General features: G+C 40.3%; 1 protein-coding gene and 1 long non-coding RNA gene across 2 annotated transcripts in view; one reads left to right on the plus strand and one right to left on the minus strand.

Moving 5' to 3' along the window:
- Positions 1 to 27422, plus strand: part of FAM13B (family with sequence similarity 13 member B) — a 794661-nt gene that overhangs the window by 739893 nt on the left and 27346 nt on the right. The window contains exon 19 of the mRNA XM_053717251.1: positions 19088 to 19189. Coding sequence (XP_053573226.1) covers positions 19088 to 19189 — 102 coding nt within the window. The remainder of the gene's footprint in view (positions 1 to 19087; positions 19190 to 27422) is intronic.
- On the minus strand, positions 357 to 19427 carry LOC128663093 (uncharacterized). Its single transcript, XR_008402830.1, has 2 exons — positions 19326 to 19427; positions 357 to 528 (listed from the first exon to the last, which is right to left on the minus strand). It is a non-coding gene; the product is annotated as an uncharacterized LOC128663093 (long non-coding RNA).

Consider the following 27422-nt stretch of genomic DNA (forward strand, 5'->3'; position numbering starts at 1 on the left):
TTTGTAAAGGCTGTTTCTGTGGAGTGTTGAGAGCAGAAGCCTCATTAGTGGGTTCTAGTAAAGTTTGTTAGGTGATCATAAATTAATATTTCTAGCAGATTAGATGCAAATGTAATATAGGAAACTAGAACATATTTAGATGGTGATGTGGGATCAAGATAGGGCCTTTTCTAGGATTTATGATTAGCGCATTCTTTAAAGGATCAGGAAAAATGCCAGTGAAGAAAGATGCGTTTGAGTTATTGTTCCCTGCAATACCCATTGGAGGCTCAATCATGTCTCTATAGGCATGTAAACTGGGTATACATCGCTTGTGGAATGAACCTTTTGGAATGACACAATTCTACACAAATGTATTACATTGCTGATAGGCTTTATGTGTAGGGGTGCTTCCTGGATGTATAAGGTTTAAGTCTAAGCATACTGCTTCTCATTGTTGGACTGTGGCTCATTAAGAACAAAAACATGCAGATTCATCAGGTTCAGAATCCTTCTCAGTCTGGAGCTATACTTGTGAAAGTTATCCCCCTAGGTTTAGGAGAGAAACAAGTTAAACATTTTGATTGTCAAACATATAAAGCAAATAAACTACTTAAAGCAGTGTTAATGCATTTTCATTTTAAAGAGAAAATAATAAACTGATATTATAATCTAGGTATGTTTTTCCGTTTCCTCTATTATTTCTGACCTGATTTCTGAGTTGTCAAGGCATAATTAGGCATTTTATTTTTCTTCATAGTTACATTGTATCCTTTTACTGAATCAAATATTACATATATATGAAGACACACCTAATGTAAATACACATTATCCAATACTTTTGTGGTTCCTTTAACATATAGTTATTTCTTTCATAAAGGTGGTGAGAGTCCACTCCTGGCCACTATGAGGAAACAAAGATTACAAAACTCCAAGAGCCCTTAAAAAACCCACCCACCTCACTGGTACACTAGTCTTATCTTTGCCTCCACATGAGGAAGGTGAAGAATGGAGTTGCTCCAGGTGTTCTTTTGTGAGAGGGTTTCTCAGACTGATTTGAGGCCCATTTTGTCCTCAGAGAGCTACTGTTTGGACATAGGGAAGTTTATGAAGACCAGTTCCTAGCCTCCTCCTGTTGGATAGTCATTATAGTCCACATGTGTACAACCCTGGATTGGCTATCTACTGGAAGTAGTTTTTTCCTGCAGATGTTAAATCCAGTAGTGTGGGTGCTTATTAGGTAAGTATGTAGTTCATTTATGTGGGCACTCGCATAGTCTTTAGGCTATTAGTAGGTACACTTAGTGTTGTACATCACAGCCAGAGGGCTATTTATGACAGGCATTTTTCCTTATATGTTCATTATGGGTATTTGGGCTGCAGGAACCTATTTTTTTATTATATACACCTTATGGGGTTTTTTATTGTTAGCGTACATTGGTTATTTTAAACATTTAAAGATTTTGTACTCTGCTGTATCTGAAATGTTGGCAGCTATGCCTCCTTTAAGCGTAAAGAGTTTGTTTCTGATAATCCCTCATTCAGCTTATCTGATTTAAATATATTTAAGTCTGGTAAGCTGTATGTTTCAGACCCTTGATTGTCTGATTTGTCCTCAGAGGGTAAAGTTTTTTCCAATACTCAGGAGTGGGTCTCTGATCAAGATACAGAATATTCCTGTTTCTGTTTAGACATGAACAAGGATCCTAAAGTTCCTGAGGATAGGTCTGTTACGTGATTGGATCTGTTTTTTTTTGCTTAGTCACCAGATATTTTATCCCATTCTTGATGCTATATCTGAAATAACATTTAAAGAGTGGTCTAAGCCTGGTATCCCCTTCTAATCCAGTTTTAAAAGTTTAAGGGGTGTTTCCTATGCCTGCTTCTAACATAGAGCTTTGGGAAACTATCCCTAAGGTAGATGTGGCTATTTCTACTTTGGCTAAACATTCTACTATTCCTTTTGAGGCTAGTACTTCTTTTAAAGACCATAAGTATAGGAAGTTGGGGTCTTTTCATATAAAGACTTTTTTAAACCTAATTTTTAGGCAATCAATTAGTATTGCTTGTGTTGCTGCAGTCAGCTAATGCTTTTGTTTGTGATACTGATGTTGACATTATTAAGATTAATCATTTCTAAGATTTGCATTCCTGGACAAGCATTTTCAATTTGTTGCTCTGCCATTTGGTCTTGCTACTGCTCCCAGAATTATTTTCAAAAGTTTTGGGCAAGCTCAGGGTATTTTGGTGATTTCTTACCTGGATGATATCTTGGTACAGGCTCTACTTCGCGGTATCTCATACCAGCAGACTCTTGTTTTTTCTTCAAGAGCATGGTTGTAGTATAAATTTTCCAAAGAATTCTCTTCTCATACCAGGATTATATTCATATGTGTCATTATAGACTCAGTCTCTATGAGACTATCTTTGACAGAGCATAGGAGACAGAAGCTATTTTCAATGTGTTCGGATCTTTAGTTCTTTTTCCTTTTGCAGTTCTTTGCATGCAAGTATTAGGTATGATGATAGCAGCAGCAGATGCTATTCCATTTGCTCGGTTTCACATGAGGCCTTTTCTCTTGTTAAGTGTGTTCAGTCCACGGGTCATCCATTACTTATGGGATATATTCTCCTTCCCAACAGGAAGTTGCAAGAGGATCACCCAAGCAGAGCTGCTATATAGCTCCTCCCCTCACATGTCATACCCAGTCATTCTCTTGCAACCCTCAACAAAGAAGGAGGTCGCGAGAGGAGCTGGAGTTTTTACTTAATTATTCTTCAATCAAAAGTTTGTTATTTTAAATGGCACCGGAGTGTGCTGTTTTTCTATCTCAGGCAGTATTTGGAAGAAGAAACTGCCTGCGTTTCCTATGATCTTAGCAGGCGTAACTAAGATCCGCTGGCTGTTCTCGACATTCTGAGGAGTAGGGTAACTTCAGAAAGAGGGGAATAGCACGCGGGGTCCCCCGCAAATGATGTATGTGCAGTACATTATTTTCTGGGAATGGAATTGACTAAGAAAATACTGCTGTTACCCATATGATGTAAGTACAGCCTTAAATGCAGTAGTAGCGACTGGTATCAGGCTGATAAATGTATGCGCAGTTGAGTTATTTTCTAGGGACTAGAATTTGACTGAGAAAATACTGTTAATACTGAAATAATGTTTAAGCCTTATCTGCAGTGGAAGCGACTGGTAGCAGGCTTAGTGATATCTTTGCATGACATTCAAAATGTTGTTTTTAAAACGTTTACTGGCATGTTATTCGTTTTGTGAGGTACTTTGGTGATAAATCTTTTTGGGCATGATTTTTTTCCACATGGCTAACGTATTTTCTGCATAGAAACCGTTATATCAGGTCTCCCACTGTTGTAATATGAGTGGGAGGGACCTTGTTTTAGCGCCTTGTTGTGCAGTTAAAATTCTAGCACAGTCTTCCTGTTTTCTTCCTCCTTGATCCAGGACGTCTCTAGAGAGCTCAGGGGTCTTCAAAATTCGTTTTTGAGGGAGGTAATCAGTCACAGCAGATCTGTGACAGTGTGTTTGACTGTGATAAAAGCGTTAAATCTTAATTTGATATCCGTTTTTGGGTATTGAGGGGTTAATCATCCTTTTGCTAATAGGTGCAATCCTCTGCCAATTAATACATTTCTCGTTAAGAATTGTTGACTATAACTGAATTAGTTTTCTTTGTTATTCAACTGTGTTTTTTAAAAGCGCTGCAGCGTTTTTTATATTGCTTGTAAACTTATTGAAAGTGATTTCCAAGCTTGCTAGATTCATTGCTAGTCTGTTTAAACATGTCTGATACAGAGGAATCTGCTTGTTCATTATGTTCAAAAGCCGATGTGGAGCCCAATAGAAATATGTGTACCAATTGTATTGATATTACTTTGAATAAAAGTCAATCTGTACCGATAAAGAAATTATCACCAGACAACGAGGGGGAAGTTATGCCGTCTAACTCTCCTCACGTGTCAGTACCTGCGTCTCCCGCTCGGGAGGTGCGTAAGATTGAGGCGCCAAGTACATCAAGGCCCTTACAAATCACTTTACATGATATGGCTAATGTTATGAAAGAAGTATTATACAATATGCCCGAATTAAGAGGCAAGCGCGATAGCTCTGGGTTAAGGACAGAGCGCGCTGATGACACGAGAGCCATGTCTGATACTGCGTCACAATTTGCAGAACATGAGGACGGTGAGCTTCATTCTGTCGGTGACGGTTCTGATCCGGGGAGACCGGATTCAGAAATTTCAAATTTTAAATTTAAGCTTGAGAACCTCAGCGTGTTACTAGGGGAGGTGTTAGCGGCTCTGAATGATTGCGACACGGTGGCAATCCCAGAGAAATTATGTAGGTTGGATAGATACTATGCGGTACCGGTGTGTACTGACGTTTTTCCTATACCAAAAAGGCTTACAGAAATTATTAGTAAGGAGTGGGATAGACCCGGTGTGCCCTTTTCCCCTCCTCCGATATTTAGAAAAATGTTCCCTATAGACGCCACCACACGAGACTTATGGCAGATGGTCCCTAAGGTGGAGGGAGCAGTTTCTACTTTAGTCAAGCGTACCACTATCCCGGTGGAGGATAGCTGTGCTTTCTCAGATCCAATGGATAAAAAATTAGAGGGTTACCTTAAGAAAATGTTTGTTCAACAAGGTTTTATATTGCAGCCTCTTGCATGCATTGCGCCTGTCACGGCTGCAGCGGCATTCTGGTTTGAGTCTCTGGAAGAGGTGATTCGCACAGCACCATTGGATGAGACTTTGAGCAAAGTTAGAACGCTTAAACTGGCTAATGCGTTTGTTTCGGATGCAGTAGTGCATTTAACCAAACTTACGGCTAAAAATTCCGGATTCGCTATACAGGCGCGCAAGGCGCTATGGCTTAAATCCTGGTCAGCAGATGTAACTTCTAAGTCTAAACTACTTAACATTCCTTTCAAGGGCAGACCTTATTCGGGCCCGGCTTGAAGGAAATTATTGCTGACATTACGGGAGGTAAGGGCCACACCCTTCCTCAGGACAGCGCCAAATCAAAGGCCAAACAGTCTAATTTTCGTGCCTTTTGTAACTTCAAGGCAGGAGCAGCATCCACTTCCTCCGCTCCAAAACAGGAAGGAACTACTGCTCGTTACAGACAGGGTTGGAAAGGCAACCAGTCATGGAACAAGGGCAAGCAGGCCAGAAAGCCTACTTCCGCCCCTAAGACAGCATGAAGACAGGGCCCCCTCTCCGGAGACGGATCTAGTGGGGGGCAGACTTTCTCTCTTCGCCCAGGCCTGGGCAAGAGATGTACAGGATCCCTGGACGTTGGAGATTATATCTCAGGGATACCTTCTGGATTTCAAAACTTCTCCTCCACAAGGGAGGTTTCATCTGTCAAGGTTATCAACAAACCTAGTAAAGAAAGAGGCATTTCTACAATGTGTACAAGACCTCTTAGTGATGGGAGTGATCCACCCAGTTCCGCGAACGGAACGAGGACAAGGGTTTTACTCAAATCTATTTGTGGTTCCCAAAAAAGAGGGAACCTTCAGACCAATCTTAGACTTAAAAATCTTAAACAAATTCCTAAGGGTTCCATCGTTCAAGATGGAAACCATTCGGACCATACTGCCCATGATCCAAGAGGGTCAATATATGACCACAGTGGACTTAAAGGATGCGTACCTTCACATACCGATTCACAAAGATCATTATCGGTACCTAAGATTTGCCTTTCTAGACAGGCATTAGCAGTTTGTAGCTCTTCCCTTCGGGTTAGCTACGGCCCCGAGAATTTTTACAAAGGTTCTGGGCTCACTTTTGGCGGTACTAAGACCACGAGGCATAGCGGTGGCTCCGTACCTAGACGACATTCTGATTCAAGCGTCAAGTTTTCAAAATGCAAAGTCTCATACAGAGATAGTTCTAGCATTTCTGAGGTCGCATGGGTGGAAAGTGAACGTGGAAAAGAGTTCTCTGTTACCACTCACAAGGGTTCCTTTTCTAGGGACTCTTATAGATTCTGTAGAGATGAAGATTTACCTGACGGAGTCCAGGTTATCAAAGATTCTCAATGCTTGCCGTGCCCTTCACTCCATTCCAAGCCCATCAGTAGCTCAGTGTATGGAAGTAATCGGCTTGATGGTCGCGGCAATGGACATAGTGCCATTTGCGCGCCTGCATCTCAGACCGCTGCAACTATGCATGCTAAGTCAGTGGAACGGGGATTACTCAGATCTGTCCCCTTTGCTAAATCTGGACCAGGAGACCAGAGATTCTCTTCTCTGGTGGTTGTCACGGGTTCATCTGTCCGAAGGAATGACCTTTCGCAGACCAGATTGGACGATTGTAACAACAGATGCCAGCCCTCTAGGCTGGGGAGCAGTCTGTAACTCCCTGAAGGCTCAGGGATCGTGGACTCAGGAAGAGAAACTACTACCAATCAACATTCTAGAATTAAGAGCAATATTCAATGCTCTTCTAGCTTGGCCTCAGTTCGCAACACTGAGGTTCATCAGGTTTCAGTCGGACAACATCACGACTGTGGCTTACATCAATCATCAAGGGGGAACCAGGAGTTCCCTAGCGATGTTGGAAGTCTCGAAGATAATTCGCTGGGCAGAGTCACACTCTTGCCACCTGTCAGCGATCTACATCCCAGGTGTGGAGAACTGGGAAGCGGATTTTCTAAGTCGCCAGACTTTTCATCCGGGGGAGTGGGAACTACACCCGGAGGTATTTGCTCAACTGATTTGTCGTTGGGGCAAACCGGATCTGGATCTTATGGCATCTCGCCAGAACGCCAAGCTTCCTCGTTACGGATCCAGGTCCAGGGACCCGGGAGCGGTGCTGGTAGATGCACTTGCAGCCCCTTGGGTTTTCAACATAGCTTATGTGTTTCCACCATTTCCGTTGCTACCTCGACTGATTGCCAGGATCAAACAGGAGAGAGCATCGGTGATTCTGATAGCGCCTGCGTGGCCACGCAGGACCTGGTATGCAGACCTAGTGGACATGTCGTCCTGTCCACCATGGTCTCTACCTCTGAGGCAGGACCTTCTAATTCAGGGTCCTTTCAACCATCCAAACCTAATTTCTCTGAGGCTGACTGCTTGGAGATTGAACGCTTGATTCTATCAAAGCGTGGGTTTTCGGATTCGGTTATTGATACATTGATACAGGCTCGGAAACCTGTTACCAGAAAAATTTACCATAAGATATGGCGTAAATATTTATATTGGTGTGAATCCAAGAGTTACTCATGGAGTAAGGTTAGGATTCCTAGGATATTGGCTTTTCTACAAGAGGGTTTAGAAAAGGGCTTATCCGCTAGTTCACTAAAGGGACAGATTTCTGCTCTGTCTATTCTTTTACACAAGCGTCTGGCTAGGATTAAGCCTGTGTTTAAGGCTGTTGCTCCTCCGTGGAGCTTAAACTTGGTTCTTAAAGTTCTTCAGGGTGTTCCGTTTGAACCCCTTCATTCCATTGATATTAAGCTTTTATCTTGGAAAGTTCTGTTTTTGATGGCTATTTCCTCGGCTCGAAGAGTCTCGGAGTTATCTGCCTTACATTGTGATTCTCCTTATCTGATCTTTCATTCAGACAAGGTAGTCCTGCATACTAAACCTGGATTTTTTCCTAAGGTTGTTTCAAGAGATTGTTGTTCCATCATTGTGTCCTAATACTTCTTCAAAGAAGGAACGTCTTTTGCATAATCTAGACGTGGTCCGTGCCCTGAAGTTCTACCTACAGGCAACTAAAGATTTTCGACAAACTTCTTCCCTGTTTGTTGTTTACTCTAGACAGAGGAGAGGTCAAAAGGCTTCGGCTACCTCTCTCTCTTTTTGGCTTCGTAGCATAATACATTTAGCCTATGAGACTGCTGGACAGCAGCCTCCTGAAAGAATTACAGCTCATTCCACTAGAGCTGTGGCTTCCACTTGGGCCTTTAAAAATGAGGCCTCTGTTGAACAGATTTGCTCGGCTGCAACTTGGTCTTCACTTCATACTTTTTCCAAATTTTACAAATTTGACACTTTTGCTTCTTCGGAGGCTGTTTTTGGGAGAAAGGTTCTACAGGCAGTGGTTCCTTCTGTTTAATGTTCCTGCCTTGTCCCTCCCTTCATCCGTGTACTTTAGCTTTGGTATTGGTATCCCATAAGTAATGGATGACCCGTGGACTGAACACACTTAAGAGAAAACATAATTTATGCTTACCTGATAAATTTATTTCTCTTGTAGTGTGTTCAGTCCACGGCCCGCCCTGTCCTTTTGAGGCAGGTTCTAAATTTTAAATTATAACTCCAGTCACCACTGCACCCTATAGTTTCTCCTTTCTCGTCTTGTTTCGGTCGAATGACTGGATATGACATGTGAGGGGAGGAGCTATATAGCAGCTCTGCTTGGGTGATCCTCTTGCAACTTCCTGTTGGGAAGGAGAATATATCCCATAAGTAATGGATGACCCGTGGACTGAACACACTACAAGAGAAAGAAATTTATCAGGTAAGCATAAATTATGTTTTCAGCTTTGTCAGTAATGCATGGATCATACTCCGCTTTCTCAGAAAATCCTTCTGGATTTCTGAGCAAGACTATTCCTGTTATTCATCAGTGCATTGTTCTAGGGCACTCTTTGTTCATCCAATTTGGACAGTGATCTTGACAAACGCAAGCCTTTCAGGTTGGAGTGCAGTTTTGGGGTCTCAGATAGTGTAGAGAGTTTGGTGTCCTCTGGAGGGAAGTACCTATAAATGTTCTGGAACTCTGTGCATTCTTCAGAGCTCTTCAGAGCTGTCCTCTGTTGAAGAGAGACTTCCAGTTTCCTGGTGATGTGGAAGGTGTCCTGAATTTTTTTTCTGGCCAGAGACTAATCTCTGTTCAATTTCTACAGTTCATATTTCAGGAGTGAGCATTTGGGAAGCAGTCTCTTCATCTGGTTTTCTCTCAGATTCTGGATAGACGGGGTCTTTCAGATATAGATCTGATGGCTTCTTGGATAAACAACCAACTCCCCAGATATTCTCAGAGGTTCAGGGATACACATGCAGAGTTTGTGGTTGCTCTATTAGCTCCTTGGTTGTTTTGTCTGGCTTGCATCTTTCCATCTCTTGTTTTGTTACCAAGAGTGATAGCTAGGATCAAGCAGGAAATAATTCTGATTGCTACAGCTTGGGCCTCGCAGAACTTGGTTTCCGTATTTAGTGCAGAGTCCCGTTGTCCTCTGTGGCCTCTTCCTCTGCAAGGGCTGTTTTTTTTCACCAGGTTCTCAAATCTCTCAACTTGTTGGCTTGGGAATTGAATGCTTAGTTTTTAGACAGAGATATTTTTTCTGATTTTATTATTGAAACCTTGTTTCAGGCCCGTAATGCTATGACAAGGAAGGTTTTTCATAGGGTTTGGAAGACCTTTATTTCTTGGTGTGTGAAGTATGGTTTTAACTGGCTCTATTTTAGAATTCCTTGAATTTTTCAGTTTCCTCAGGATGGTTTGGATAAGAGTTTATCCGCCAGTCAGATTTTGTCTTTTTCAGTTTTGTTTCTCAAGAAGGTTGCTAACCTTCCTGTCATTCAGAGTTTTGTTCCAGCTTTAGTCAGGATCAAGCCAGTGGTAAATCTAATTTCTCCTCTTTGAAACCTTAATTTGGTTCTAAGAATTATGCAGGTTGCTCTTTTTTGAGCCTATACATTATTTGGATACTCAGCTTTTTTTTGGAAGGTTTTGCTACTTTTAGCAATTTGTTAAATTATTTCCAAATTGCCTGCTCTTTCTTGTGGGTCTTCTTATCTGATTTGCTTTCAGGATAAAGCGGTTTTGAGAGTTAGTTTGATTTATTGCCTTAAGTGGTAACTTTAGACAATTTTAGAGTTGCTTGTTCTTTCTTCTTGTCCTAATCCAAAATATTCTAAGGAGAGTCTTCTTCATATTTTGGATGTTATGGTTTTGACATTCTATTGGCATTATACTAATGATTTTAGACAATCTTCTAGTTTGTTTTTTCTAGTTTTAGAAGGGGTCAGGTGACAACAGCTATTTTGTTGGCTTCCTGATTGAAATTGCTGATTCATAAGCTTTTTTGGAGGTGAGTTAACCACCACCTAGACATTTTACTGCCTATTCTACTAGGTCACTTGCCTTTTCCTGGACTTTTTAGAAAGAGGCTTCTGTTGATCAAATTTGTAAGACCATACCAATGTTGCCAATCAGGGCCTCGATCCGATATACAGCGTCGCCGGCGACGCCAAAATTTGCGCGGGTTTGGTATCCTATATACGGCGTAACCTAGAAGTTACGCTCGTATATTTCTGCCTTCGCCCGTAGTTTTTTGGGCCATAGGCAGGTATACCAATATAAAGCGTAAGGACTTACGTGGCGAAAATGGAGAAATCTTACTCCATTTTCACCTTGCCACAAAATGCAGCCGTAGTAAGCCTTACGCTGTCTATTGGAGCCCCGTAACTCCCTAAATTACCTGCCAAATAAAGCCTAACGCATGCGCAATGTCTATCTACCTGTCAACCGCGATCTGCTAAATAAAACCTAACGCATGCGCAATGTCTATCTACCTGTCAACCGCGATCCCCCGCCGCAATCCCTAATAAAGTATTTAACCCCTAAACCGCCGCTCCCGGACCCCGCCGCCACCTACATTAAAAGTATAACCCCCTAATGTGATCCCCCTACACCGTCGCCAGCTACATTACATACCCCCTAATGTGAGCCCCTTACACCGCCGCCAGCTACATTACATACCCCCTAATGTGAGCCCCTTACACCGCCGCCAGCTACATTAAACTACCCCCTAATGTGAGCCCCTTACACCGCCGCCAGCTACATTAAACTACCCCCTAATGTGAGCCCCTTACACCGCTGCCATCTATATTACCTACCCCCTAATGTGCGCTCCTACCCCGCCGCCAGCTATATTAAATGTATTAACCCCTAATCTAATCCCCCTACACCGCCGCCAGCTATATTAAATTAACCCCTAATCTAATCCCCCTACACCGCCGCCAGCTATATTAAATTAATCCCTAATCTAATCCCCCTACACCGCCGCCAGCTATATTAAATACATTAACCCCTAATCTAATCCCCCTAAAGTAATCACCTCTATTACCAGCCCTTAAAAGGGCCTTTTACGTGACATTGCCCCAAAGTAACAGCTCTATTGCCAGCCCTTAAAAGGGCTTTTTGCGGGGCATGCCCCAAAGAAATCAGCTCTTTTACCAGCCCTTAAAAGGGCTTTTTGCGGGGCATTGTCACAAAGAAATCAGCTCTTTTGCATCTAATCTAAATCCCCCTACACCGCCGCCACCTATAATAAATGTATTACCCCCTAATCTAATCCACCTACACCGTCGCCACCTATATTAAATAGATTAACCCCTAATCTAATCCCCCTACAGTGCCGCCAGCTATATTAACTATATTAACCCTAATTATATTAGGGTTAATATAGTTTAATATAGTTATTATATTATATATATTAACCCTAATTATATTAGGGTTAATCTAGTTAATATCGTTATTATATTATATATATATTAAGTATAATAACCCTATCTAACTCTAACATCCCTAACTAAATTCTTATTAAAATAAATCTAATTAATATTAATATTATTAATTAAAATATTCCTATTTAAATCTAAGTACTTACCTATAAAATAAACCTTAAGATAGCTACAATGTAATTAATAATTACATTGTAGCTATTTTAGGATTTATATTTATTTTACAGGTAACTTGGTATTTATTTTAACTAGGTACAATAGCTATTAAATAGTTAATAACTATTTAATAGCTACCTAGCTAAAATAATTACCAATTTACCTGTAAAATAAATCCTAACCTAAGTTACAAATACACCTACACTATCAATAAATTAAATAAACTACAAATATCTAAACTAAACTACAATTAAATACACTAAACTAAATTAAAAAACAAACACTAAATTACAAAAAATAAAAAAAGATTACAAGAATTTTAAGCTAATTACACCTATTCTAAGCCCCCTAATAAAATAACAAAGCCCCCCAAAATAAAAAAAAATCCCTACCCTAATCTAAATTACAAAAGTTAACAGCTCTATTACCAGCCCTTAAAAGGGCCTTTTGTGGGGCATGCCCCAAAGAAATCCGCTCTTTTGCCTGAAAAAAAACAACCTCCCCCCATTACAACCCACCACCCACATACCCCTATTCTAACCCACCCAATCCCAAACCCACCCAAATATTTCCCTACCCTAATCTAAATTACAAAAGTTAACAGCTCTATTACCAGCCCTTAAAGGGGCCTTTTGTGGGGCATGCCCCAAAGAAATCAGTTCTTTTGCCTGAAAAAAAACAACACACCCCCCCATTACAACCCACCACCCACATACCCCTATTCTAACCCACCCAATCCCCCCTTAAAAAAACCTAAGTCTAACCCCCAAGTGCTCCTTACCTGTCCTGAAGACCGGCGGAGAAGGTCCTGTTCCAGGCGGCGACCTCTTCTTCTTACAGGATCCAGCCGGCGTGGAGCAGAGGAGTTGAAGACCGATGACCGCGGAGCTGAAGACTGTCCATCTGGAACTGAAGACTGGCGATGCTGGAACTGAAGATCGGCGACGCTGGAACCGAAGACCGGAGCCGGAACATGGAGGATCCTTTTCATACGATCGCCGCCGTACACTGTATAGGAATTCAAGGTACAGCTATATTAAATTAATTAACCCCTAATCTAATCCCCCTACACCGCCGCCAGCTATATTAAATACATTAACCCCTAATCTAATCCCCCTACACCGCCGCCAGCTATATTAAATACATTAACCCCTAATCTAATCCCCCTAAAGTAATCACCTCTATTACCAGCCCTTAAAATGGCCTTTTGCGTGACATTGCCCCAAAGTAACAGCTCTATTGCCAGCCCTTAAAAGGGCTTTTTGCGGGGCATGCCCCAAAGAAATCAGCTGTTTTACCAGCACTTAAAAGGGCTTTTTGCGGGGCATTGTCACAAAGAAATCGGCTTTTGCATCTAATCTAAATCCCCCTACACCGCCGCCACCTATATTAAATAGATTAACCCCTAATCTAATCCCCCTAAACCGCCGCCAGCTATATTAACCCTAATTATATTAGGGTTAATATAGTTAATATAGTTATTATATTATATATATATTAACTATATTAACCCTAATTATATTAGGGTTAATCTAGTTAATATCGTTATTATATTATATATATATATATATATATATATATATATATATATATATATTAAGTATAATAACCCTATCTAACTCTAACATCCCTAACTAAATTCTTATTAAAATAAATCGAATTAATATTATTAATTAAAATATTCCTATTTAAATCTAAATACTTACCTATACAATAAACCCTAAGATAGCTACAATGTAATTAATAATTACATTGTAGCTATTTTAGGATTTATGTTTATTTTACAGGTAACTTGGTATTTATTTTAACTAGGTACAATAGCTATTAAATAGTTAATAACTATTTAATAGCTACCTAGTTAAAATAATTACCAATTTACCTGTAAAATAAATCCTAACCTAAGTTACAAATACACCTACACTATCAATAAATTAAATAAACTACAAATATCTAAACTAAACTACAATGAAATACACTAAACTAAATTAAAAAACAAACACTAAATTACAAAAAATAAAAAAAGATTACAAGAATTTTAATCTAATTACAGCTATTCTAAGCCCCCTAATAAAATAACAAAGCCCCCCAAAATAAAAAAAAATCCCTACCCTAATCTAAATTACAAAAGTTAACAGCTCTATTACCAGCCCTTAAAAGGGCCTTTTGTGGGGCATGCCCCAAAGAAATCCGCTCTCTTGCCTGAAAAAAAACAACCCCCCATTACAACCCACCACCCACATACCCCTATTCTAACCCACCTAATCCCAAACCCACCCAAAAAATGTCCATACCCTAATCTAAATTACAAAAGTTAACAGCTCTATTACCAGCCCTTAAAAGGGCCTTTTGTGCGGCATGCCCCAAAGAAATCAGCTCTTTTGCCTGAAAAAAAAACAATTACAACCCACCACCCAATCCCCCCTTAAAAAAAAAACCTAAGTCTAACCCCCAAGTGCTCCTTACCTGTCCTGAAGACCGGCGGAGAAGGTCCTGTTCCAGGCGGCGACCTCTTCTTCTTACAGGATCCAGCCGGCGCGGAGCGGAGGAGTTGAAGACCGATGACAGCGGAGCTGAAGACCGGCGATGCTGGAACTGAAGACCGGCGATGCTGGAACTGAAGACCGGCGATGCTGGAACTGAAGATCGGCGATGCTGGAACCGAAGACCTCTGGAACTAAAGACCGGAGCCGGAACGTGGAGGATCCTCTTCATACGATCGCCGCCGTACACTGTATAGGAATTCAAGGTAAGCGATTAAAAATGGCGTCCCTTGAATTCCTATTGGCTGATTTGAGCCTTCAAATTCAAATCAGCCAATCGGATGCAAGCTACTTTAATTCTATTCTGATTTGAATAGCCAATATAATAAGAGCAACTGTAATTCTATTGGCTATTCTAATCAGCCAATAGAATTATTTCAATATTTGAGTATTTCAAATATTGCACTTTTAGACTTCTGCTGAAGAGTATCTCCTCACACAAAAGCTCAGGTTGGGTATAGTTTTAGTTTATAGTTCCTCTTCATTCCCTCTAGGGGAAAAAATTGAGGTTTTATTAAGGATCTTGATTATCACATTAATCAGACTCATTGTTAAAGGTACATGAATCTTTCTTCCATAAGTCAGATAGAGCATACAATTTTAAACAACTTTCAACTTTCAATTTTACTCCTATTATCAAATTGACTTAAAGGGACATTAAATACTAAATACATGCTAGATAGAATGATTCATTCAAAGAAAAGATTAGTCCATGACTAACATGTAGATGTATTTTTTAAAGTTTAATTAGTTGTTTAAAAAGTGACAAAATAAGTGTAAAGTTTTATTGTCTATAAAACACTGGGAGCTGCCATGTTGTAACTTGTGTTACCTTCTCTGCTGTGGCCAATTAGTGACCGTTATAAATAAGTCACTAGAGTGTGCAGCCAATGGTTGCGCTGGATTTAACAGTGTTCTGCACTTCCATTTCTAACAGGAACTGAAAAGCTCACAATTTCAGAATGTAATTACAGGCAAAGAGGACAAAATAAATAATGACAGTATATTGCAGAGTTGTTTTATATATACAATTTATCATTTTATATTACAATCTCAAAGTGTTTAATGTCCCTTTAATTATCTCGGTATCCTTTCTTGAAGGAGCAGCAATGCACTACTGGGACCTAGCAGTACTGGGGGGCCCATTTCAGCCAATCTATACATGGGCTTGTGTACAATGTGTACAATCCTGATGCAGGGGAGTCTTTTATTAGTGCAGGTTCATCTATCTATACTTTAGTTTTTTAACATTGCATGCTCGATTTGAATAATTAAAAAAATGGGTTTAAATCCCTTCAAGAAATGTTGCAGTTCCTCCAATAAAGTGTTCATAAGTGTCTGCCCTTTAGTAGTGATTTTCAGTCTTTCCAGCTGTGGAAATTATTTGTTCTGAAAACTTCTAGAAGTGTTTCTTTTTTACTGGAAGAAGGAACAAGGCTATATTCCTCACCAATACCTAAATATTATGTTAATACTGATGGTGTTTATTTACTGCAATACTCTTATCTTTTCTTTTTTTTAGGCATAGTAATAGTAGTTTTGGCTCTCTATACACATGTGTATATATATATATATATATATATATTACAGGTACAAACCCCTTTATCCAAACGTCTTGGGACTGGAAAATGTTTTCAGAATAGTGTATACAACATCTTCTGTCATTTAGGCAATGTTTGCATGTCATAATACAGCTTATACTTACAACCATTTGATATAATTTTAATACTTTTTGTATACATAGTACTATCAGAAAAATAGTACAGTAATGTTATCAGAAAGCTAATAGTTTTTGTTTTACATAAATATAAACTGGAATTTGCGTTTTACTACATACAAAAACTAAAGACGCAGGCAGGCTTACTGGCGGGGAAAAATGGTAATTTTTTTATTTTATTTTTTAAAAATATTAGTGGAAAAATCTGGATTTCAGAATAATTCTGAAATCTAGATTTGGGGATTTGCACCTTCAATATCATTTAATAGATATAATTTCTCTTGTTAAGTGTATCCAGTCCACGGATCATCCATTACTTGTGGGATATTCTCCTTCCCAACAGGAAGTTGCAAGAGTATCACCCACAGCAGAGCTGCTATATAGCTCCTCCCCTCACTGCCATTCCCAGTCATTCTCTTGCAACTCTCAACAAAGATGGACGTAGTAAGAGGAGAGGTTTTCCTGCAATAAGGTATGTGCAGTTAATATATTTCTAGGGATGGAATTTGCTAGAAAAATGCTGCTGATACCGGATTAATGTAAATTAAGCCTTAAATGCAGTGATAGCGACTGGTATCAGGCTTATTAACAGAGATACATACTCTTATAAAAGTGTAATATAAAACGTTTGCTGGCATGTTAATCGTTTTTATATATGTTTGGTGACAAAACTTATTGGGGCCTAGTTTTTTTCCACATGGCTGGCTTGATTTTTGCCTAGAAACAGTTTCCTGAAGCTTTCCACTGTTGCAATATGAGTGGAAAGGACCTATTTTAGTGCTTTTCTGTGCAGATAAAAATACTGTCAGAGACAGTCAGCTTCCCTCTGCATGATACAGGACATCTCTGAAGGGCTCAAAAGGCTTTAAAGTCGTGTTTGAGGAGGGTAACAATCACAGTAGACTGTGGCAGTTGTGACTGTGTTTAAAAAACGTTTTTGTCATTTATTATTCTGTTTTTGTTATTAAGGGGTTAATCATCCATTTGCAAGTGGGTGCAATGCTCTGCTGACTTGTTACATACACTGTAAAAATTTTGTTAGTGTAACTGCCTTTTTTCACTGTTATTTCAAATTTTGTCAATTTGTTTCTCTTAAAGGCACAGTAACGTTTTTTATATTGCTTGTTAACTTGCTTTAAAGTGTTTTCCAAGCTTGCTAGTCTCATTGCTAGTCTGTACAAACATGTCTGAAACAGAGTATACTTCTTCATTATGTTTAAAAGCCATGGTGGAGCCCCATAGGAGAATGTGTACTAAATGTATTGATTTCACCTTAAACAGTAAAGATCAGTCTTTATCTATAAAAGAATTGTCACCAGAGGGGTCTGTCGAGGGGGAAGTTATGCCGACTAACTCTCCCCACGTGTCGGACCCTTCGCTTCCCGCTCAAGGGACGCACGCTAATATGGCGCCAAGTACATCAGGGACGCCCATAGCGATTACTTTGCAGGACATGGCTGCAATCATGAATAATACCCTGTCAGAGGTATTATCCAGATTGCCTGAATTGAGAGGCAAGCGCGATAACTCTGGGGTTAGACGAGATACAGAGCGCGTAGATGCTGTAAGAGCCATGTCTGATACTGCGTCACAATATGCAGAACCTGAGGACGGAGAGCTTCAGTCTGTGGGTGACGTCTCTGAATCGGGGAGACCTGATTCAGAGATTTCTAATTTTAAATTTAAGCTTGAGAACCTCCGTGTATTGCTTGGGGAGGTATTAGCTGCTCTGAATGACTGTGACACAATTGCAGTGCCAGAGAAATTGTGTAGGCTGGATAAATACTATGCAGTGCCGGTGAGTACTGATGTTTTTCCAATACCTAAAAGGCTTACAGAAATTATTGGTAAGGAGTGGGATAGGCCCGGTGTGCCCTTTTCCCCACCTCCTATATTTAGAAAAATGTTTCCAATAGATGCCACTACACGGGACTTATGGCAGACTGTCCCTAAGGTGGAGGGAGCAGTTTCTACTTTAGCAAAGCGTACCACTATCCCGGTTGAGGACAGTTGTAGTTCTTTAAAGGGACAGATTTCTGCTCTGTCTATTCTTTTACACAAGCGTCTGGCAGAAGTTCCAGATGTTCAGGCATTTTGTCAGGCTTTAGTTAGAATTAAGCCTGTGTTTAAACCTGTTGCTCCTCCATGGAGCTTAAACTTGGTTCTTAAAGTTCTTCAAGGGGTTCCGTTTGAACCCCTTCATTCTATTGATATCAAACTTCTTTCATGGAAAGTTCTTTTTCTGATGGCTATTTCCTCGGCTCGAAGAATCTCCATCATTATGTCCTAATCCTTCTTCAAAGAAGGAACGTCTTTTGCATAATCTAGACGTAGTCCGTGCCTTGAAGTTTTACTTACAGGCTACTAAAGATTTTCGCCAAACATCTAACCTGTTTGTTGTTTACTCTGGACAGAGGAGAGGTCAGAAGGCCTCGGCAACCTCTCTTTCTTTTTGACTTCGGAGTATAATCCGTTTAGCCTATGAGACTGCTGGACAGCAGCCTCCTGAAAGGATTACAGCTCATTCTACTAGAGCTGGGCCTTTAAAAATGAGGCCTCTGTTGAACAGATTTGCAAGGCTGCAACTTGGTCTTCCCTTCATACTTTTTCCAAATTTTATAAATTTGATACTTTTGATTCTTCGGAGGCTGTTTTTGGGAGAAAGGTTCTACAGGCAGTGGTTCCTTCCGTTTAAGTTCCTGCCTTGGCCCTCCCATCATCCGTGTACTTTAGCTTTGGTATTGGTATCCCACAAGTAATGGATGATCCGTGGACTGGATACACTTAACAAGAGAAAACATAATTTATGCTTACCTGATAAATTTATTTCTCTTGTAGTGTATCCAGTCCACGGCCCGCCCTGTCCTTTTCAGGCAGGTCTAAATTTTAATTAAACTACAGTCACCACTGCACCCTATGGTTTCTCCTTTTCTCGGCTTGTTTCGGTCGAGTGACTGGATATGGCAGTGAGGGGAGGAGCTATATAGCAGCTCTGCTGTGGGTGATCCTCTTGCAACTTCCTGTTGGGAAGGAGAATATCCCACAAGTAATGGATGATCCGTGGACTGGATACACTACAAGAGAAATAAATTTATCAGGTAAGCATAAATTATGTTTTTTGTTTTAAGATTGCCTTTTTCCAATTCTTTATTTGAAACATTTGTTTTTTTGTTTTTTTAAAGGTCAGAATTACTTGAACAACTTTGGAAAGCTAGAGCTGAAAAAAAGAAATTACGAAAATCTTTACGTGAATTTGAAGATAATTTTTATCAACAGAATGCAAGGTTAGTTTAGCATTAAGTTGTCATTTCTATTTGTATGTACATTTGTGTTGTATATATTTAAGTAAACATTAATATATTTGACCTTGTTAAACATCCCATGCCAAAACCATATGCATTAATATGGAGCCAGACTTACCTCTGCGGCTTTCAAAGTCGCAACTCTTTTGGGAAGGCTTTAGCAGTGTCTCTGTGGGAATTTCTGCCCATTCAGCTAGAAGTGTATTTATGAGGTCAGGAACTGAGTCAGCTTTTCAATTCATCCCAAAGGTGTTCAATGGAGTTGAAGTGAAAAAATGGTGCAGGCCACGATAATCCTGTCCAACCATGTCTTCATGGACTTTACTTTGTACATAGAGCATAGTCATACTGGAACAGAAAAGGGCTAATATATAATTGTTAAAATATCTTATTTTCAGTGAAGGGTCAGCTTAAAGGTATACTGAACCCAATTTTTTTTTTTTTTTCGTGATTCAGATAGAGCATGAAATTTTAAGCAACTTTCTAATTTATTCCTGTTATCAATTTCTCTTCATTCTCTTGGTATCTTTATTTGAAAAAGCAGGAATGTAAGCATACGAGCCAGCCCATCTTTGGTCCAGCACATGGGTAAAGCTTGCTGATTGGCGCATAAATGTACCCACCAATCAGCAAGCGCTATCCAGGGTTCTAAACCAAAAATGGGCCAGCTCATAAGCTTACATTCCTGCTTTTTCAAATAAAGATACCTAGAGAATGAAGAAAAATGATAATAGGAGTAAAATAGAAAGTTGCTCAAAATTGCATGTTCTATCTGAATCATGAAAGAAAAAAATTGGGTTCAGTATCCCTTTAACCCCTTAATGACCGCAGCACTTTTCCATTTTCTGTCCGTTTGGGACCAAGGCTATTTTTACATTTTTGCGGTGTTTGTGTTTAGCTGTAATTTTCTTCTTACTCATTTACTGTACCCACACATATTATATACCGTTTTTCTCGCCATTAAATGGACTTTCTAAAGATACCATTATTTTCATCATATCTTATAATTTACTATAAAAAAATTATAAAATATGAGGAAACATTGAAAAAAAAAACACTTTTTCTAACTTTGACCCCCAAAATCTGTTACACATCTACAACCACCAAAAAACACACATGCTAAATAGTTTCTAAATTTTGTCCTGAGTTTAGAAATACCCAATGTTTACATGTTCTTTGCTTTTTTTGTAAGTTATAGGGCCATAAATACAAATAGCACTTTGCTATTTCCAAACCATTTTTTTTTCAAAATTAGCGCTAGTTACATTAGAACACTGATATCTTTCAGGAATCTCTGAATATCCATTGACATGTATATATTTTTTTTTAGTAGACAACCCAAAGTATTGATCTAGGCCCATTTTGGTATATTTCATGCCACCATTTCACCGCCAAATGCGATCAAATAAAAAAAATTGTTCACTTTTTCACAATTTTTTTCACAAACTTTAGGTTTCTCACTGAAATTATTTACAAATAGTTTGTGCAATTATGGCATAAATGGTTGTAAATTCTTCTCTGTGATCCCCTTTGTTCAGAAATAGCAGACTTATATGGCTTTGGTGTTGCTTTTTGGTAATTAGAATGCCACTAAATGCCACTGCGCACCACACGTGTATTATGCCCAGCAGTGAAGGGGTTAATTAGGGAGCATGTAGGGAGCTTGTAGGGTTAATTTTAGCTTTAGTGTAGTTTAGTAGACAACCCCAAGTATTGATCTAGGCCCATTTTGGTATATTTCATGCCACCATTTCACCGCCAAATGCGATCAAATTAAAAAAAACGTAAAATTTTTCACAATTTTAGGTTTCTCACTGAAATCATTTACAAACAGCTTGTGCAGTTATGGCACAAATTGTTGTAAATGCTTCTCTGGGATCCCCTTTGTTCAGAAACAGCAGACATATATGGCTTTGGCGTTGCTTTTTGGTATTTAGAAGGCCGCTAAATGCCGCTGCGCATCACACGTGTATTATGGCTAGCAGTGAAGGGGTTAATTAGGTAGCTTGTAGGGAGCTTGCAGGGTTAATATTAGATTTAGTGTAGAGCTCAGCCTCCCACCTGAAACATCAGACCCCCTGATCCCTCCCAAACAGCTCTCTTCCCTCCCCCACCCCACAATTGTCCCCGCCATCTTAAGTACTGGCAGAAAGTCTGCCAGTACTAAAATAAAAGCTATATATATTTTTTTTAATGATTTTTTTAAGCATATTTACATATGCTGCTGTGTACTATCCCCCCTTAGCCCCCAACCTCACTGATCCCCCCCCCCCAAACAGCTCTATCCCCTCCCACTCTAACTTAATGGGCGCCATCTTGGGTACTGGCAGCTGTCTGCCAGTACCCAGTTTAGAAGAAAAAATTGGTTTTTTTTTAAATTTGTTTAAAGTTTCTGTAGTGTAGCTTCCCCACACACAAAACCAACCCCCCCACCCCTCCACGATCACTTTTTGTGCTTTTGCACAAACAAGATTAGGCAGGTTTTATTAAAAGATTTTCCGTAGTGTAGCGGTTCCCACCCGCTCCCGCCCCGTGCACGCGCCCGCCCGCCACCCTCCGTGCACGCGCGCGCGCGCCCGTGCGCGCCCCCGATGGTCCTGCCCCTGATCCCGCCCCCCTTGACGTCACGCGGCACACCGATGGCCGCCCACCCGCCTCCCAATTCGGCTCCCACCCACCAACGATACCGGCCATCGATGTCCGGTGCAGAGAGGGCCACAGAGTGGCTCTCTCTGCATCGGATGGCCATGTGAGGTTATTGCAGGATGCCTCCATATCGAGGCATCACTGCAATAACCGGAAAGCAGCTGGAAGCGAGCAGGATCGCTTCCAGCTGCTTTCCACACCGAGGACGTGCAGGGTACGTCCTCAGGCATTAACTGCCTTTTTTTTGAGGACGTACCCTGCACGTCCTCGGTCATTAAGGGGTTAATGGTAAAGGGGTACAAAGGGACCTATCCCAAACCTTGAATAACAGCTTCAGACCATTTCCCTCCTCCAAACTTTACAGTTCGCATTATGCATTTTTCTGGATAGCATACTTCTGGCATTCACCACACCCAGATTCTTCAATCTGCCAGATAGTGAGATGTAATTCACCTTTACACTGCTCCAGAGTCCAGTGGCTGAAGGCTTTACACCACTCCAGCTGATGATTTGTATTGCCCAGCTTTATGTGAAGCTTGTTTACAACAGCTGGCCATGGCAATAAATTTCGTAAAGATGTATAGTTCTTGTGCTGATGTTCCTGCTAGAGGCAGTTTGCAACTCTTTGAGTGACGCAAGAGATATGTAATTTTTGCACTTGGCAGCCCCTGGGCTGGCCTGTTGTTGCCCTTAGAAGCTTCCACTTGTAGTTACAAACTTATTTGTAGTAAAGGTGTCATCCTATGACAATGCCATGTTTAAAGTCACTGAGCTCATTGCACTGACAATTTTAGTCTATGGAAATTTCATGGCTATGTGCTGGATTTTATGAACCTGTTGGAAATGTGTGTGGCTAAAACAACCAAACTCAATTATTATTAGTGGTGCCCACATACTTTTGGCCATATAGTGTGTGTGCTTGCGCATGTGTGTTTTTTCTACTTTGGTTAGGATACCACTCTTAGTTCCATATAAGGTATCTGTAAAAGCCAAGACAATGTTTACTGCTGTTAAGAAGATTACAATATATGACTGTACTACAGCATTGATTTTTAAGAACATCAGTTTAGAGATTTGCCTTGTCTTCTTTAGGCTGTGGTTGTTCACATGGCCTTATTGGTTGAGTCTTTTGTGTGTTTTTTCCTGAGTTGGAGTCCTATGTTGAATTAACTGTTTCATTTACTTCCTGTCTGATTAAATTAATATCCTAGAGGAAGAGGGCTTACATTTCTTCTGAAGTAAGTTTATCTGTGAGGCAGACATTACAATTATCTTGCCTGACAACTGTGGTTTCTTAGAAAATCCCTTGTGAATATGGAGGGTTTACCATATGTCTTATAGACACCAGGATTTTCATTTGTCATATCCAGACTTTGACTCTTCCTTTTAATCTACAATTTTTGTTCTGTTTTATTATTATTGTAAATTAATTCTCATTTGGCAGTAGCATTAATAGTATGTGGGTCGGTGACAGGAATTTGACCTTACTATATTATTGCCTTCAGTCAGGTTCCTGCAATTTGAATTATAGCCTTATTCAACTCAATATCTTCCCCCAAGATCACATCCAAAAAATGAATGGAAATTGTATCAATTTGTGAATAGAACTTTAGCCCACAGTTATAACCTCTCAGCACCTTCAGAGAAATCTCTGAAATGAAAGGTTACTCTCCAAAGTCTAGGGAGTGCTTCTGTGAATATGGTATTTTAGCAGAAATCAGGAAGAGGTTTCTCACTAGCTTTTCCATCCCCACAAGCATTGCAGTAGTCTCTATCACTAAATGTGTGTGTTTGGTTTTTTTGGTTAGGGGTTTTTGTAGGGGGGGGGGTTGGCAAGTTACATATTTACTCTATTTTCTTTCATCCTTTGTGTTGACAATGTAACAAGACATTGGAAGTTGCATTTCTGCCATATTAGCTAAGACATCCCTAGGTACTTATTCTTATGACACTTTGGATTTATCTTCTACATACATGTCTACTCTTTCACATGAATTTGCAGGATTAACAACAGACTGTCTGACATCTGTGCAACACAATAGGAAGAAGCTTGGAATTTCTTATCCCCTAATACACATTGTTTATGCATGTAAAGTCTGTATTCTTAGCTTGTTTTTATTTTTAATTTGGGTTATCTTTTCATTATGGAAACATTTGCTTATCCTTGTATTCTTAGTTGAAGTTTTAGTTATCTCTCTGTTTCCTTTAAAGGAAACTACTTTTAATCAGCAAGTGCTGTTTAGGGGATTAAACCAATAGCCTACTCAACAGAGGGCCCTGGTACAAAATTTGTTGTTGGGGCCCCCTGTAATAATATACATGCTGCTCTGTATAATGATTTTAGATAGATAGACATGGAACCAGCACTAATAAAAGGCTTTCCCTGCATTAGGATTGCACACACCTATGTATACAATACTATATGACTATAGGCCCCCCAGCCTTTGGGCTGTGGTGCCACTGCACTTGCTATACCAATGGTAGCTCCACTCCTGGACTGAACCAAGATATGTGAAGTCTGATACATAAAATGTACTTTCTCTTGTTAAGTGTGTTCAGTCCAAGGGTCATCCATTACTTATGGGATATATTCTCCTTCCGAACAGGAAGTTGCAAGAGGATCACCCAAGCAGAGCTGCTATATAGCTCCTCCCCTCACATGTCATATCCAGTCATTCTCTTGCAACCCTCAACAAAGAAGGAGGTCGCGAGAGGAGCTGGAGTTTTTACTTAACTATTAACTATTCTTCAATCAAAAGTTTGTTATTTTAAATGGCACCGGAGTGTGCTGTTTTTCTATCTCAGGCAGTATTTGGAAGAAGAAACTGCCTGCGTTTTTTATCTATGATCTTAGCAGGCGTAACTAAGATCCACTGGCTGTTCTCGACATTCTGAGGAGTGGGGTAACTTCAGACTGGGAATAGCATGCGGGGTCCTCCGCAAATGAGGTATGTGCGGTACTTTATTTTCTGGGAATGGAATTGACTAAGAAAATACTGCTGTTACCGTATGATGTAAGTACAGCCTTAAATGCAGTAGTAGCAACTGGTATCAGGCTGATAAATGTATGCGCAGTCGAGTTATATTCTAGGGACTAGAATTTGACTGAGAAAATACTGTTAACACTGAAATAATACTTAAGCCTTCTCTGCAGTGGTAGGGACTGGTAGCATTTCATTTGTGAGGGAGGTAATCAGTCACAGCAGATCTGTGACAGTGTGCTGACTGTGATTAAAAGCGTTAAATCTTAATTGATATCTGTTTTATCCGTTTTGGGTATCGAGGGGTTAATCATCCTTTTGCTAATGGGTGCAATCCTCTGCTAATAGTACTCTTCTTGTTAAGAATTGTTTAATTATATCTGTATTTTTGAAGCGCTGCAGCGTTTTTTATATTGCTTGTAAAACTTATTGATAGTGATTTCCAAGCTTGTTATTTTCATTGCTAAGTCTGTTTTAACATGTCTGATTCAGAGGAAACTGTTTGTTCATCATGTTCAAAAGCCAATGTGGAGCCCAATAGAACGATGTGTACCAATTGTATTGATATTGCTTTGAATAAAAGTCAATCTGTACCGATAAAGAAGCTATCACCAGACAACGAGGGGGAAGTTATGCCGCCTAACTCTCCTCACGTGTCAGTACCTGCGTCTCCCACTCGGGAGATGCGTAGGATTGAGACACCTAGTACATCTAGGCCCTTACAAATCACTTTACATGATATGGTTAATGTTATGAAAGAAGTATTATATAATATGCCCGAATTAAAGGGCAAACGCGATAGCTCTGGGTTAAGGACAGAGCGCGCTGATGACACGAGAGCCATGTCTGATACTGCGTCACAACTTGCAGAACATGAGGACGGTGAGCTTCATTCTGTCGGTGACGGTTCTGATTCGGGGAGACCGGATTCAGAAATTTCAAATTTTAAATTTAAGCTTGAGAACCTCCGTGTGTTACTAGGGGAGGTATCAGTAAGGAGTGGGATAGACCCGGTGTGCCTTTTTCCCCTCCCCCGATATTTAGAAAAATGTTCCCTATAGACGCCACCACACGAGACTTATGGCAGACGGTCCCTAAGGTGGAGGGAGCAGTTTCTACGTTAGCCAAGCGTACCACTATCCCGGTGGAGGATAGCTGTGCTTTCTCAGATCCAATGGATAAGAAATTAGAGGGTTATCTTAAGAAAATGTTTGTTCAACAGGGTTTTATATTGCAGCCTCTTGCATGCATTGCGCCTGTCACGGCTGCTACGGCATTCTGGTTTGAGTCTCTGGAAGAGGCGATTCGCACAGAGCCGTTGGATGAGGCCTTGAGCAAAGTTAGAACCCTTAAGCAGGCTAATGCGTTTGTTTCAGATGCCGTAGTACATCTAACCAAACTTACGGCTAAAAATTCCGGATTCGCCATACAGGCGCGCAGAGTGCTCTGGCTTAAATCCTGGTCAGCGGATGTAACTTCCAAGTCTAAACTACTTAACATTCCTTTCAAAGGGCAGACCTTATTCGGGCCCGGCTTGAAGGAAATTATTGCTGACATTACGGGAGGTAAGGGCCACGCCCTTCCTCAGGACAGGGCCAAACCAAAGGCCAAACAGTCTAATTTCTCCAACATAGGTGTGTCCGGTCCACGGCGTCATCCTTACTTGTGGGATATTCTCTTCCCCAACAGGAAATGGCAAAGAGCCCAGCAAAGCTGGTCACATGATCCCTCCTAGGCTCCGCCTACCCCAGTCATTCTCTTTGCCGTTGTACAGGCAACATCTCCACGGAGATGGCTTAGAGTTTTTTAGTGTTTAACTGTAGTTTTTCATTATTCAATCAAGAGTTTGTTATTTTCAAATAGTGCTGGTACGTACTATTTACTCAGAAACAGAAAAGAGATGAAGAATTCTGTTTGTATGAGGAAAATGATTTTAGCAACCGTAACTAAAATCCATGGCTGTTCCACACAGGACTGTTGAGAGCAATTAACTTCAGTTGGGGGAACAGTTTGCAGTCTCTTGCTGCTTGAGGTATGACACATTCTAACAAGACGATGTAATGCTGGAAGCTGTCATTTTCCCTATGGGATCCGGTAAGCCATGTTTATTACGATTGTAAATAAGGGCTTCACAAGGGCTTATTTAAACTGTAGACTTTTTTTGGGCTAAATCGATTGATATTAACACTTATTTAGCCTTGAGGAATCATTTATTCTGGGTATTTTGATTTAATAATATCGGCAGGCACTGTTTTAGACACCTTATTCTTTAGGGGCTTTCCCAAAGCATAGGCAGAGTCTCATTTTCGCGCCGGTGTTGCGCACTTGTTTTTGAGAGGCATGGCATGCAGTCGCATGTGAGAGGAGCTCTGATACTTATAAAAGACTTCTGAAGGCGTCATTTGGTATCGTATTCCCCTTTGGGTTTGGTTGGGTCTCAGCAAAGCAGATACCAGGGACTGTAAAGGGGTTTAAAGCTTAAAACGGCTCCGGTTCCGTTATTTTAAGGGTTAAAGCTTCCAAAATTGGTGTGCAATATTTTCAAGGCTTTAAGACGCTGTGGTGAAAATTTGGTGAATTTTGAACAA

The sequence above is a fragment of the Bombina bombina genome, chromosome 6, assembly GCF_027579735.1.
Source record: "Bombina bombina isolate aBomBom1 chromosome 6, aBomBom1.pri, whole genome shotgun sequence".
NCBI classification, from domain to species: domain Eukaryota; kingdom Metazoa; phylum Chordata; class Amphibia; order Anura; family Bombinatoridae; genus Bombina; species Bombina bombina.